The 15,018-nt window shown below is 34.9% G+C and overlaps 1 protein-coding gene across 40 annotated transcripts in view; it reads left to right on the top strand.

The window, feature by feature from the left end:
- The window catches only part of FOXP2 (forkhead box P2), a 547,754-nt gene that overhangs the window by 418,521 nt on the left and 114,215 nt on the right, over positions 1-15,018 (top strand). For 21 of the 40 annotated variants that reach the window (XM_082692999.1, XM_082692975.1, XM_082692972.1 and 18 more), the window contains one exon: positions 8,043-8,117. The exons of the other annotated variants lie outside the window; for them this stretch is intronic. In XM_082692999.1, coding sequence (XP_082549125.1) covers positions 8,043-8,117 — 75 coding nt within the window. The remainder of the gene's footprint in view (positions 1-8,042; positions 8,118-15,018) is intronic. 40 annotated transcript variants of the gene reach the window in all.

Here is a 15,018-nt window from a genome sequence, read left to right as displayed (position 1 = left end):
GGTTTTGAAGTCGGTGCCATAGAAAAAAAGGAGAGCTGGGCTACCTACTTGCTCTGGATGAAGAAAAAAGGCTTCAAGTGTGTGTTCACATTGATTGAGTCCTCCCGCTTCTCCTCTGTGAACTCCGACGACACCAACCACTTTGACCCACTGGACTTAGGAAAGACACAAAATGTTTTCCAGGCATCAGTTCTCTTTCCTTTACCTCCCCTATCAGAGATAGGCAGCTTTGAATCTGTTTTTTAAACAGGGGGGCCGGAGAAGGATGAAACAATTTGAATTTGCTAAGTCAACAGAAAACATCCTAGTCCAACGCTGGCCACACTCATCCTGAGGGCGGTTTCCATGAGATAAAATGAATGCCCTTAAAACAGCCTACCAAGGGCGCCTGGGGGGCTCAGTGGGTTAAAGCCTCTGCCTTCGGCTCAGGTCATGATCCCAGGATTCTGGGATCGAGCCCCACATTGGGTTCTCTGCTCGGGGGAAGCCTGTTTCCCCCTGTCTTTGCCTACTGTGGTCTCTCTCTGTCAAATAAATAAATAAGGTCTTTAAAAACAAACAAACAAAAAGACAGCCTACCAAACCAACAAACGTTAACAGTTGGAGAAGAGGCCAATCAACCATTTAATTTTTTCTTGTCTTATATACCATGTCAAAAGTGACCATACTTCTTGCCTAGCTAAATACTTATTAAAACATTTTGTATCTTTAAAATGTAGAGACTGTGGGGACACCTGGGTGTCTCAATGGGTTAAAGCCTCTGCCTTAGGCTCAGGTCATGACCCCAGGGTCCTAGGATGGAGCCCCACATTGGGCTCTCTGCTCAGTGGGGAGCCTTCTTCCTCCTCTCTCTCTGCCTGCCTCTCTGCCTATTTGTGATCTCTGTCTTTCAGATAAATAAATAAAATCTTTAAAAAAGAAAATAAAACATAGAGACTGTGGTGCCATTCAGATATCATTATACTTCAAATACTACAAGATGCTTAGGTTTAGGGGCTTGTTTTATTTTATTTATTTATTTGAGACAGAGAGAGAATTAGAGCGCCAGTGGGTGGGAGAGGGGGGACAGTGGGAAAGGGGGAGCAGCCTCTCCACTTCATCCCAGGACCTTGGGATCATGACCTGAGCTGAAGGCAGACACTTCACCAACTGAGCCACCCAGGAGCCCCAGATGTTTAGGTGTTAAACATGTTAAAGAAAGGGGCACCTCGCTGACTCATTTAGTGGAGCATGCAACTCTTGATCAGGGTGTGGGTTCAAGCCCCAAGATGAATGTTGAGATAACTCAAAAAATAAAATCTTAGAAAAAAAGTTAAAGAAAATTTGAGCACAGCTTTCGCCAACCTCAAGAAACAAACTACAATTTGAAACATTTTCGTTTGTTATGAAAGATCAATATATGTTTCTTGCCTATTTTTCTATGGAAGGTATACCTTCAACTTTACAAAAATTATATTCTTTCTTAAAAGTCACTTTATTTTGTCACTGAAACACACTCATTAATTTTTTACTTTGTTGCATCAGATTTCTAAAAAAGAAAAATACATACATTTCCTTTTATTTTTATTGAAGTATAATTGACATTCAATAATACATTAATTGAAGATGTACAACATGGTAATTCAACATTTTTATACATTATGAAATGATCACCACAAGTCTAGTGAATATCTGTCACCATACAAAGTTATTGCAAATATTACTGGCTTTATTTCCTATGCTATACTTAACCTCCCTGTGACTTCTTTATTTTACAACGGGAAGTTTGTCTCTCTTCATCCCTTTCACCTATTTCACCCATCCCCCCACCCCTTTGGCAACCAACCAACAGTTTGTTCTTGGTATTTATGGATTTCTTTCTTTTTTGTTTTCTTTTTTCATTTGTTTTGGGTTGTCTTAGATTCACATGTAAGTGAACCTATATCATATTTGTCTGATTACTTCTCTTAGTAGAATACCCTGCTCCTCCATACATGTTGTGGCAAATGACAAGATTTCTTTCTTTTTTATGGTTGAGTAATAGTGCATTGTATGCATATATACCACATCATCATTATCCATTCATCTATCAATGGACGCTGGCTTGCTTCCTTGTCTTGGCTATTGTAAACAATGCTGCCATGAATATAGAGGTACATATGTTTTCAAATTAGTGTTTTCATTTTCTTCAGATACAGAGTGGGATTGCAGGATGGTAGGGTAGTTCTATTTTTAACTGTTTGAGGAACTTCTACACTGTCTTCCACAGTGGCTGCACCAGTTTATATTCTTACCAGTTGTGCCTGGCAGGTTCCTTTTCTCCACACCCTTGTTGACTCCCGTTATTTCTCATCTTATTGATACTCACCAATCTGACAAGTATGAAGTGACATCTCATGGTGGTTTTGATTTGCATTTCCCTGATGACGAGTGATACTGAACATCTTTTCATGTGTCTATTTGCCATCTGCATGCCTTCTTTAGGAAAAATATCTAGTCAGGTGCTCTGAACTGGATTGTTTGGTATTGGTCGTATGAGTGCTTTATATATTTTGGATATATTTTTTAAAGATTTTATTTTATTTATTTGAGAGAGAGAGATCACAAGTAGACAGACAGGCAGGCAGAGAGTGTGGGAGTGGGGGGTGGTGAAACAGGCTTCCTGCTGAGCAGAGAGCCCAACTTGGGGCTCAATCTCAGGACCCTGAGATCATGACCTGAGCCAAAGGCAGAGGCTTAATCCACTGAGCCACCCAAGTGCCCCTATATTTTGGATATTAATCCCTATTAAATATATCATTTGCAGATATCCTCTATCATTCAGTAGGTTGCCTTTGTGGCTCATTGTTTTCTTGACTGTTACAAAAGCTTTTAGCTTAATGTAGTCCCAGTTGTTTATTTTTGCTGCTGTTGCCTTTGCTGGAGGAGACAGATTAAAAAAAAAAAAAAGTATTGATAAGACTGATGTCCAACTATTTACTCCCTGTATTTTCTTTTAGGAGTTACATGGTTTCAGGTCTTATGTTTAGGTCTTTAATACACTTTGAGTTTAAATATAAACAGTATTTTTTTAATCATGTAAGAAAGTCCAGTTTCTTTTCTTTTTTATCTTTTCCTTTTTTTTTTTTTTGCCTTTCTTTTTCTTTCTTTTTCCTTCTTTCTTTCTTTTGTATATAGCTGTCTAGTTTTCCCAACACCATTTGTTGAAGAGACTCTCTTTTTCCCATTGTTTATTCTTGCCTCTTTTGTCATAGATTAATTAACTATATAAGTATGGATTTGTTTCTGGCCTTTCTGTTCCATTTTATTGAGCTGTGTCGATTTTTGTGCCAGTACCATCCAGTTTCGATTACTGTAGATCTGCAGAATGGCTTGAAATCTGGGATTGTGATAACAACAGCTCATTCTTCCTTCTCAAGTTTGCTTTTTGGCTATTTGAGATCTTTTGTGATAGCATATATATTTGTGGATGATTTGTTTTAGTTCTGTAAAAAATGCTCTTAGTAGTTTGATAGGGATTGCATTGAATCTGTAGATTGAGTAATATCATTTTAACAATATTAGTTCTTCTGATCCATGAGCATGGTATATCTTTCCATTTCTTTGTGTCATGATCAATTTCTTCTATCACTGTTACATAGTTTTCAGAGATATTTTACCTCCATAGTTCAAATACTTTTTATTCATGCAAAAGAGGCTTTAATTTGTATCATCAAGTCTAGTGAGAGACTGAAAGCTATTTGTATACAGACACAAAGTCTTGGGAATTTATGCATACTTTACAGTGTATAATCATAACAATGTGTACATTGTAGAATTTTAATAATATTTTTATTTGAAAAAAATTGAATGAAGTAGTAATGAGAGCTAATAAATATTAAGTATACAGTTAATAAACAAAGTATATGAGTACCAGCACTGTTCTAGATACAAATTAATCTATTTAATCGTATGATGGTATTACTTACATCCCCCACTTAGAGAGAGGGGCCAAGAGGGGCCAAATAACTTGTTCAAGGTCACACCACTACTAAGTGTTGAGTCAGGATCTGGACCCCGTCAGACTGTCTCCAGAGTTGGTATTTTTATTTTCAGCACTAAATGACTTACTTGTAATTGTTGCAGCAGAAATTACAATGCTCTGCATTTAACTAAAAAATGGATTCCTTCTCAAGTTAATATTGAAAGCTCATTCCAGTACACTGTCCTGGCCTTTTCACTGTTAAAAGGTTCTTTGGTGCTTATTTGAAACAGATGCAAACACTTAAAACATCCATTCACATTGTATTTCCCTGTGATTTGCTAGAAAATGTCAGGTTGCCTCCAAGAGACCAATTTCTAAATGACTGATTTCATTCACCTTGCTACTTCTTTACAGGCTTGCAACTTCATGAATCTGTTAAAGCATGGTTGACCGGAGGTTTATTAGCCATTCTTGCCAATATCCTATCACTTTCTGTTGTAGAAAGCTCAGGGACAGCCAGGAGAAGAAGCTGGGTGGGTTTTTCAAAGCACAGTTTCCTCAAACAAGTCTTTTGGCAAGTGATGGTGAGGAGCTAATAGTAGTGCAAAATTTATTCTCACATACTTTTAACTCCAGGACTTATGAGTTGGGAGTTAAAAGCTTTTGTTTATCAAATTTGCTGTCTTCTGTTACTGTTCTTCAGTAAACTTTAAAGTTTTTGGTTTTTTGGAGGGGTTTTGTTTTGTTTTGTTTTGTTTTTGTTTTGTTTTTAGAGACAGACAGACAGTGGGGCCAGAGGCAGAAAGAGAGGGAGAGAATCTTAAGCAGACTCCATGCTCTCCATGGAGCCTGACTCAGGGCTCAGTGCCATGACCCCAAGATCATGACCTGGGCCAAAATCAAGAGTTGGTCACTTAACTGACTGAGCCATCCAGTCACCCCAGTAAACTTAAAGATTAATTAAGTTAGCTTTCCATTTTCACAAATTTTGCTGTTTAACTCTATTTTTTTTACTTAACTCTTTTGTTTAAACTGTATATATTTGATGATTTTGCATGCAAAGTGACAGGGGTTTAAAAAAAACTGTCACTGTTGATGGGGCCCCTGGGTGGCTCAGTGGGTTGAGCCTCTGCCTTCGACTCAGGTCATGATCTCAGGGTCCTGGGATCAAGTCCCACGTCGGGCTCTCTCCTTGGCAGAGAGCCTGCTTCCTCCTTTCTCTCTGCCTGCCTCTCTGCCTACTTGTGATCTCTCTCTCTGTCAAATAAAATAAATAAATAAATAAATAAATAAATAAATAAATAAATAATCTTAAAAAAAAAAAGTCACTGTTGAGTCCTTGGTGTGTGGCAGTCCATATCTCTCTTGTCCCTAAGGATAGATAATGTGCTTTATTTCTATCTGTGTTAATAAGAATTATTTAGCATTATCAGTGAGTGTTTCTGTTAGTCAGAGTTTCCGGTTAATAAAAAAATGTGATACTATGGAAACAAAAAAATAATGAAAATAGGGGCAGCTGGGTGGCTCAGATGGCTTAGCCTCAGCCTTCTGATTCTGGCTCAGGTCATGATCTCAGGGTCCTGGGTCCGCATCAGTCTCTGTTCTCAACAGAGAGTCTGCTTAAGATTCTTTCTTCCCTCTCTCTCTGTCCCTCTGCCCCTGATTTCTCTCTCAAATAAATAAGTAAATCTTGAAAAATACAAAATAATGAATATACACTTCAAACAATGAAAACTTATTTTAATGATTCTGAAGGTTTTTCAGAATCTTGCTTTATACTAAAGTTTACCTCATTGTTTATCAGTTAAAATCATATTTGGAAAATGTTTGAGAAGCAGTTAAAGAAAGTACACTTGAATTATACTCAGATTCATTGATATTCTAGGTCTAAGTCATCTGAGCTAAGAATGGAGAACATTCTCTTTCAACATGAAGCTCCAGGCTACTTTATCCCAGAGCTCTTATCTGTAGAGAAATGTAGTCAAAATCTCCTTCTTATAATGAAATGCTTCTGATTGCATTAAATTAGTCCCTACACCATTTTATTCCATAGCACATTTTGTGTTTTTTTATCACTGTACTTGTACATTGTCTGGCAATTTCCTGTTTGTATATTCCTCGAGTGCTGAGACTTACTCGTCTCTGTATCTTCCCTTCTGACCCTGTGATTGTGATGGCAAATCACTCCAATATGTTTTGTAGTATACTGGAGACACGGAGGACAATATTGTATTTAATTTGGATGCTCTTGAAAGAGTTTAAGGTGATGTTGCTTATTTATGGAGTTTAGTTTTTAGTATTAAATGTAAATAGTGTCACGGCACCTTTGGAGTTCTGGTGATGCTCACTTATTTTTGGTCTTGCGTAGATGAGTGTTGATCTGAGAATTTTTTTGTGTGAGTCTGGTTCATTACTATGGTATAGAGTAGCAATTCATTTTTTTAGGATGCTTATGACCTTGTTAAATAGCAGTCCAAAAATCATGTGGCTTGTTTTGATTTTAACCAAAGTTACAGCTGCCTAGCTGTAAAGCAGTCAGTTTCTCTTATTATGACTAGTTCTTCAACTTGTACTGTTTTAAATTGCCTGCAATTAGCATATTTCAACCTTATTTTTAGGTTTAAATTGCAGTGTGAGAGTGTACTCTCCTCTTAGCTAATTAGTGCTATCAAGGAACAGTAGGTTACCTCATTAGTACCATGTGCATTTAATTAAAGAAGAGAAAATTGGAGTTAACCTCATAGTTAATATTTTCACAGAGTGCTACAATGCCAACACCTTCAATTGGAGTCACACCCCTGTGTATCTAATTATGCACTGGTGCCAAATAAGGTTAGCAAGGGTACTACAAGGCTGTTGACAAAATAATTTAGATGAAAACGTGTTTGTTGGATTCTGACAGTAAAATACAACTTGAACATGTTTGTTTTTTTTTTTTTCCCCATAGTCCTCATCTGCCAGCATCAGGTAACATACTTCTTCATAGTAAATGAAAGGAAGGGGCTATTTTGGAAGCCATTTTTCCTGTTTGAATTAATGTTGCTCTTATCTTGCAGAAAATGGCATATAGCCATGTAGAGCATATACAATCCGTTTCTTAAACAGAGACCCTGAACTTCAGAGATGTATTTGAAAAGAATTATTTATAAGATGTAATATTTACATGCATCAAACCACTACAAATACTCCCTGACACCCCTACCACATCCCTCCTTGCTTTTCTTCTTTTCTGATATAATTTCCCTTGTGTATCTTATGAATGGGGATCATCCTTTCATATCATACATGAAGTCTAAGGATGTGTTGTCACATGGTCTATTCAAATGCAGTGTAATCCTTTTGCCCTTCAGACATAATCTTTGAAATGTCTAATGCTACTTAGGTAAAAAATGACATTCCATGTCATTTATCAATAAATAATCACTTTGCTTTTACAGATAAAAATGCAAACTATACATTTGAGTATATAGAGTAGTTCTCAATACTAGTGGCAAAATTCAACAGGTTATTTAACTGAGGGTATAGAGTTTGGCTGCATAGTCTCAAATATATATTTGATGGCAGTGTTTGCATTATAGTAATGTGTGGCCAAGGCAGTTTAAAGAGATTCTTGTGATTATTCTCACACTTCATGACAAACCAGGATTTATGTTCATTTGTGTTGGTTATAGTTGAGTACAAGTCAGTAGTTAACTTTTTCAAAAAGAGGTGATTAAAGTTTTAAAGACAAATGCCATCCCAAAAGCTAAAATCACACTACCATTTAAATTTATAGGAGTATTCATTAACATTGGCCATAATTTTAGCTTGGAAATGGGAAATGAGATTCTTGAGTCAAGATGATGGTAGACCATGAAGTTTTTTGGTTAGTGGTTAATTATGTTCAAATATTCAACTTTGCATCTGCCAAGTTATTTTTATTTTTTAATTCTGTACTATTATTAACTGTGACACAAAGATGAAATAGTCTCATCTATATTCACCTACCAAGATAATTTTCCAAAAATATTTTTTATTAAATGATAATGTACATTATTAGCATAAGCCTTAAGATTGGAGGGGGAAGAAGCCAACTCCTGATTCTCTTTGTTTAATCTAGGAATTGCTTCCAGAAACAAAATTATGTGTCTGTGGCCACTCTTCTGGTGATGGGCATCCTCACAACACATTTGCAGTAAGTTACACTGGGCAACTAGAAGTTCAGCTACTAAGCACAAAGCCATAGACTCAATACCACAAAATAGATTATCTGTGATTTTCTATTAGCCTTTCCCTTTCATTGATGAAGATAATCAGAGATGATTAATACGAAGATATCAGGTTAATTGGTTGGTTTTCTGTTGCTTCTTGTATTCTCTCTTCAATTATATTTCATCATCTATACACTTCACTGTTTCTGTGAGTTGATGGCGTTAAAATTTACCTGAAATATATAAAGGCATATGGTTGATTTACCACTACACTTTTCTTGAACTTTTAGGAATCACTTGATGAGATAGTGTTGACATGAAAAAAAAAAATAATAAAGATTTTGAATAGATACAATACATATTTACATATTTTAGGGGAAAGTTGCTGTTCCATATCTGCAAGTTATCATATAAATATGCCAAGGCCTTCTTTTAAAAACACATTCTGTCACTAGAGTATAATTTGTCTCTTTAGACTATAATATTCAATGAAAATTGCTTTCGTGACCCAATTCACATACCAGTTAGCCTTGGAAATGAATAACAATCCTGAAGTGGCCATTCAAGAATTTTTAAATAGAGCAATTTCATGTTTCCATTTAGCATGGTTTCTACCTGTATTCTTAAGGAATCTTTAAATATGTAAGTCATATATTTTTCATATATAGAATTTTTACTTGTTTCCTTAAGAATTGAGGTGTTTACTTAATTTCCATGGACTAAAGTATTCCTAAATTGGCTCACACCCCCCCAAAATTTTTAAAGACGCTATACATAGTATTTCTTAATTTATAGTCGATAGAACACATTACAGTTAAGACTTTTATAAATAAATAGTGTCTTCCTGAATAAAGAAGAAATTTCTAATTCCATACCTTGGTTAAAAAAATAAAGGCTTTTCTCAATAAAAAAGGGTGTCAAATTAGTATGGAATGCTATTCTTTGTGGAAAATATACAAACATAAAGCTTTTTTAAAAATGTTTGATTCAAACAAAAATCGTGGAAACAACATAACATAGACTATTTTATGGAAATAGTGAATGCAGAGAATTGGTAATGAATTTTGTACATTAAAACAGGTTTTGCAGTGATTTGAAGTTATCTATTTGGGTTTCATTCATTTTAGTCCTGCAGTGTTTGTGCTTCCTGAACTTTCTTGGCATAGTAATATCTGAAAAAAAGTGCCAAAAATTAAAAAGCAGTGGTAAGTTTTGCTGGAATGATGTAAATTTAGGTGAAAGACTAAACTGACCTAATTTTCTAAATATTTGCTCTATATTTTGAAGGAAGATAAATTTAAGATAAACTTCAAAAAATAACTGTATTCTTTAACTTATTAATAAAGATTCATCCAAAAATATACTTTTAAGAAAATAGTGCATTAAAAATGGAAAAGGCAGTATTTCTAATTGGTAACACTTTTTTCTAAAATAATCCCAATGGAAAAATTGTTTTCATTAGACTGAAGAGTGAGCTGACTAAACTACTAACAGTGTTTGTTCTTTATCTAAAACTACTTCTACCAGTATAAAAAAAAAAATTCTCTATTCCACTAACGTTAAGACTAAATCTATAAAATCAGATCTTTATATTTTCACTGACATGTTTTCAAAATGAAAACAAACCACAGAGAAATTAAATGACTTAGCCATAGGCCATTTAGTTCCTCAATGGCAAGGCTGAATTTGTAACCCAAATCTGTGATCATCAGTATTTTGGTCTTTCCAAGGATATGCCAGATTATTCGTGGTTGCCTTGAGGGCTGTGTTGAATGGGAGTCTAAGGTTGTTCCTTAGATTGTGGATAGTATCTGGGACAGGAAGACTACCAGGATGAATTAGTGATGTCTTTTGTGGCTGATAGGGAGAGGGAGTATAAGTGCATACCAGGTAGCTCCCATCCCTATGGTGCACCAAACTTAATACTTCAGACTAGTCACTGAGTGACTCTGCAAATGATGCCTCCTGACTTCACAACACTAGGGAATCACTAAATACTAAGTAGGTACTTATTTTCTTTTATTGACTACTTTAGATATAACCTTTCTTCAGGCTAAAGTGGCTAGTGGGATTTAAAATCAAAATGCAAACTAAAATAGATGATATCTGTTATTCACAGTTGACAATGTCTATGCAATGGACATTGCTCTCTTTCAGTATTTAGTATATTTTGTAAGTACCAGTACTCTGAGGTGGTACTCAACTAAGCTCTGGAGCACCATAAGATAACTGGTGGGCTAAATGGAAGAAGAGTTTAGAAAGTATACATACAGGTCTCTAAAGGCAGCCACATTCCTTTATAATCTGTTTAACTGAAGTGTGTAATAAATTGTGAATCACTGTAATAATTCTGAAATATTTAAGAGATCATATATCCCTATCAGTGGATTAATTTAATATCACACATATTACTTCCATGCTTGATCAACCTTCACAAAGAAAAAAGCCAAAATTTTCAGGCAATTGTTCCAAATTGGGAGATTAAATTACTTTTTATTCCCTCCCTCTTAACTTCAAAAATAAAAATCCTGTAAGTTTATTTAAAAGCTGGAAATAAAGTGCCATAAATTTCAGAGAAAAGCCACTTAACAATTACCAAAAGTAGGTTAAAGCTCAAATTCCCTTAAGGAAATAAGTAATATTACATATTTCATATTAAACTGATGTCAGATGCTCTCCATCATACCTTCCCTCCCCGGCATTTCTTCCATCCAGTTCCCAACAAAAGATACAATAAAAATATATTTCAAAGAAGCATTTTCTGGTGTTTTAGCATGCAAGTAGCCATCAGACATTAGCTGTCATCTGAGTTTTGTGCTTCCTTATTAGCACATTGTTGAACAGTAGTGATACATTTATATATCCAACAATAGATTATATTTATTGTGCCTTGACTAATTTATAGCAATACAATAAGGGTAGTAATTGTGCTCCCTTATATCATCCCTACCTGAAAATTATCATCTTAAATTCTATCTACCTGTTGTTTGGTCTCCATAGGTTATATGTTTAACATTCTAAGAATAATGACATAATATCCTTATTGTAACTTTGAGTTTTATAAGGAAAAGCATTAAGTTCTGGCTTTAAAGGAAAGAGTGTGAGAGTAAGAGAGCTTCTTTGTGAGAGATTACTTTTCAATACTTCCTTTTCATACTCATTTTTTTTTCAAATGGTATATATTTAACTCTCATCTGGAAAAATCTTCACTTATTTTACTTTGCTTTCAGACGTTAGTTATAAGACAGATGCTTTTTTCCCCCTCGTGATATATCAAGCAGCTTTATGAATGGCTGTCAGGATCCTGAATTTGCTTCCCTACCACACAATAGTAACCCAAGTTCACTCCCCAATAACTAGACCTCGTTGACACCTCATCTGTCTGAATGGCCTCATTAACACCTACCTGCAGATAACCTTATTGTTAGTCTTGCCTACAGGTTTTTACACTAAGTGAATACTATTTTACATAGGATTCTGCCCTTTTAGCTCCAAGTGCTAAGGCAATTAAGTGGAATGCTTAGAGTCTTTGTCTTTGGGGTATTATTTTCAAAACATTTAGCATTGGGTCAAATGAGTATTTTGATGAATAAAACTTGTTGGACCTATGAAACCAAAAATGAAACTTGCTGGCCTTGGTCCAGTTGGTTTATGACCCATTTAAATTAAATTGCGTTGATCACATTGAATCTCTCCCCCCTACAGATCTTTATTCTGTTTTTATTACCTCCTGAATGTTTTATTTCAATGAGAATTGTGGGTTGGAAGAAATAAGAAAAGAGGAGAGTGACAAATTTTTTTTAAGATTTTATTTATTTATTTGATAGAGAGAGAGAGAGAGAGAGAAAGGTCATAAGCAGGCAGAGAGGCAAGCAGAGGGGGAGGAGGAGGCAGAGAGCCCAATGCGGGGCTCTATCCCAGGATCCTAAGATCCTGACCTGAGCCGAAGGCAGAGACTTAACCCACTGAGCCACTCAGGCACCTCAAGACTGACAGTATTTAAGAATCACTTATTTTCTGTCCAAATTTTATCTCTCTTTTTGGTCTACATGAATTCTACCCCGCAGTAAATCATCTATCCCATGGGCTCTGGAATCATCTTTCTAGATCGCATATTGGACAAATTACTTACATTTTTTAGCTTCATGCTCTCAATCTGTAAAATTAGGATAATAATAATCTACCTCATAGTGTGGTAATGGGGATTAAATTTTATAACTGGAAAGTAGTTAGCATGATGACTAACTCACAGGAAGTGTGCAGTAGATATTCAAGTCAGTAGCTGTAGTACCATCAATACACTCTTGGTTGGACTAAAGAGGCAATTCTGTTTGATGTAAATTTAAGTACATATTTGGTATTAACACTAAATAAGCATTAGGCATTGCACCTTGAAGCATGACTAAGACAGATGGAAATGTTCCTTAATGAGAGGAAAGTCTTTATATTCATTAATTTACATTAAACACTGACTTATTCACTCACAAAAATCAGTGTTATCCAAATGTTTTCTGATTTGTTAAGTGGAAGATAAAGAATCCTTCCTCGCCAGATCTAAATGAGGTTCTCTGGCAGCCAAGGAAAACCATTGCCAAAGAAGATTAGGAAAAGTGATTGTACCGCTAATTGTTTGTATCCAGCTAGAGCACACCAAGATAGAAGTTAGGATATACATAGCTGGGGCAGTTCCAGATTACCTCCAGTGTTTTTTCTTCCTTACCTATTTTAAATTTATTATCAGAGATGAACTAGGAGTTAAAGGTAAATTCCTACTGATTGATAGTTTTGACAGTTTTAACTAACACGCTATAGGCAGTTAACCAGGGATAATATCGTGGTATCTTTTTTAGAGCCCTTTCTGTAAAACCTAGATTTAACTCTTCACTATTAGTGTAAAGTTGTAGTAGGGTACACTTGAATTAATTATGAAGCAGTACAAATTAGATTTGTTAATTAATCGTGTTCATTGTGAGTAGTTTTTGTTTGAGGTCCTTTGGTATGAAATAAACCTTAAGATAACCAAATATTTCAAACCCGGACTCTACAGCTGATTTTGTTAATGCCATGGAGTTGTAATATGGTAACCATGTTTAGGGCTACTGTTAAAAACCTTCCAGATTCTTTGTCAGAATTAGAATTAAGATTTCTGTTTTTAAAACCTTGGTTGACATTTGTATGCAACTTCTTGATTAATCTTTTTCTTTCCAAGTGTAATTCAAATATTAATAATTATCTTTACACACCTCACTCAGCTAGGATGTAGCTCCCTGAGCTCAGTTCATTCTAGACAGCTCTCCTGAGTGGTTGCCTCTCACCTTCTATTTTATTGCAATATTTGAGATTGCAATGAATTCTCTTGATGTTGGTTCCAAGAAGGACTAGTAGCAGAGCTTTTTCAATGGAGGCTCCTCTTTGAAATTTATAATGAATAATTTACTCCCCTTGATGATTCACCAAAGCATCAGTATGGCAGAAATCAGGAGCTGATGAAAGGAGTATTTATTTAGTTATCTGGTTTTGTTGTTGTTAATATATTTTTCATCAAATAAATTGATACACACACTAGACTATGTATGTGGCAATAATGTGAATTTGTGGTGCCCATTCAGATAGACTATATGTTTCCTTTCACATTTTAAAGTTATTTGTAATGAAATATTAGTATAGTCTCTACAAATACGAAATGTAATCTGCACTAACTTCTAACAGTTCACTCTATAGTTCTTGCATATTTCTAAAGACTTAAAAAATGTATATTCCATATTTGTTACTTATATTTCTGTTCTTTGTATATTTCTGTTATCATTTTAGCATAATAGTAAGTACAGGCACAAAAAACCAAGTCATCCTTGTGTATAAATCTTCATGACTTGTGAAGTGCACACACACACACACACAGAAACATCCATGCATACATATACATATTTAATGACCAATAATGTAAAAGAATGTATATGTGTTTTTATTGACTTGTATATGCTATTCACTTTTGTTGTCTTCTTTTCAAGTCACATTTTTTTGTGTTTGTAATTTTCATTAGTCAAATGAGTCATCTGTTATGCATAGGATTAACAAATTAGAGACATCAAATTTTTATCACTGGCACCATTCATGCTGCAATGTATTTACTTCAAAACTATTTCTAAATAACTGGATTTTTCATGTAATTTTAATACATAGGATGTCATGTTAAGCAGCATATAATTCCCATTGACATTAAGACTTCAACCTAAAACTGCATGCTGTACTTTAAATCTTTATTCAGTGGAATTCAGAAAGCTTACATTATCAGAGTTCTGTCGTGCTGTAATCATATAATGATTCCAACAACTTAGATGAAATTGCACATGCTTACTTTCCAATTAATCCTATCCTTTATCATAATGATAATTTTGATGCAAGTAAATTCACCTTATTGGTAAGATAAAGAATAAAGCCTTATACTAAGTTAAAGATTTCAAGATGGAACTTCGATCATATTTAACATTAAAAACAACATAACACGCTTAGGCTCTTGCAACCATGTTCCCAAGCTCTTGTCCCTGAAGTTGTAATTACTACTCCAGCAGAGATTCCTCCTGTTCTCTCTGAAGAAAGGTGAGATATTTTGTAATATTGGCAGAAGCAATCTACCTCTCAAATCCAGAATACTAGTTATAACGTCGTGTTCCAGATTACATGGGTTGTATATTTAATATTTTCAGAGCAACAATATAATACCTTAATTTTATTTAGAATCTTATATGTAAAATATTTCATCTGACTAAAACAGACAATATAGAATAGGAATAAGAGACCTTGAGAGTTCTCACTTAAGTACTCTTAAGTAAGAGTATCTCAAGAGATATTACGCTGAAGGGAAGGTATCAGGTAAATATCAGATAA

This window comes from Mustela nivalis (assembly GCF_964662115.1).
Source record: "Mustela nivalis genome assembly, chromosome: 12".
Classification (NCBI taxonomy): domain Eukaryota; kingdom Metazoa; phylum Chordata; class Mammalia; order Carnivora; family Mustelidae; genus Mustela; species Mustela nivalis.
This window is presented reverse-complemented; position numbering and strand designations above follow the sequence as displayed.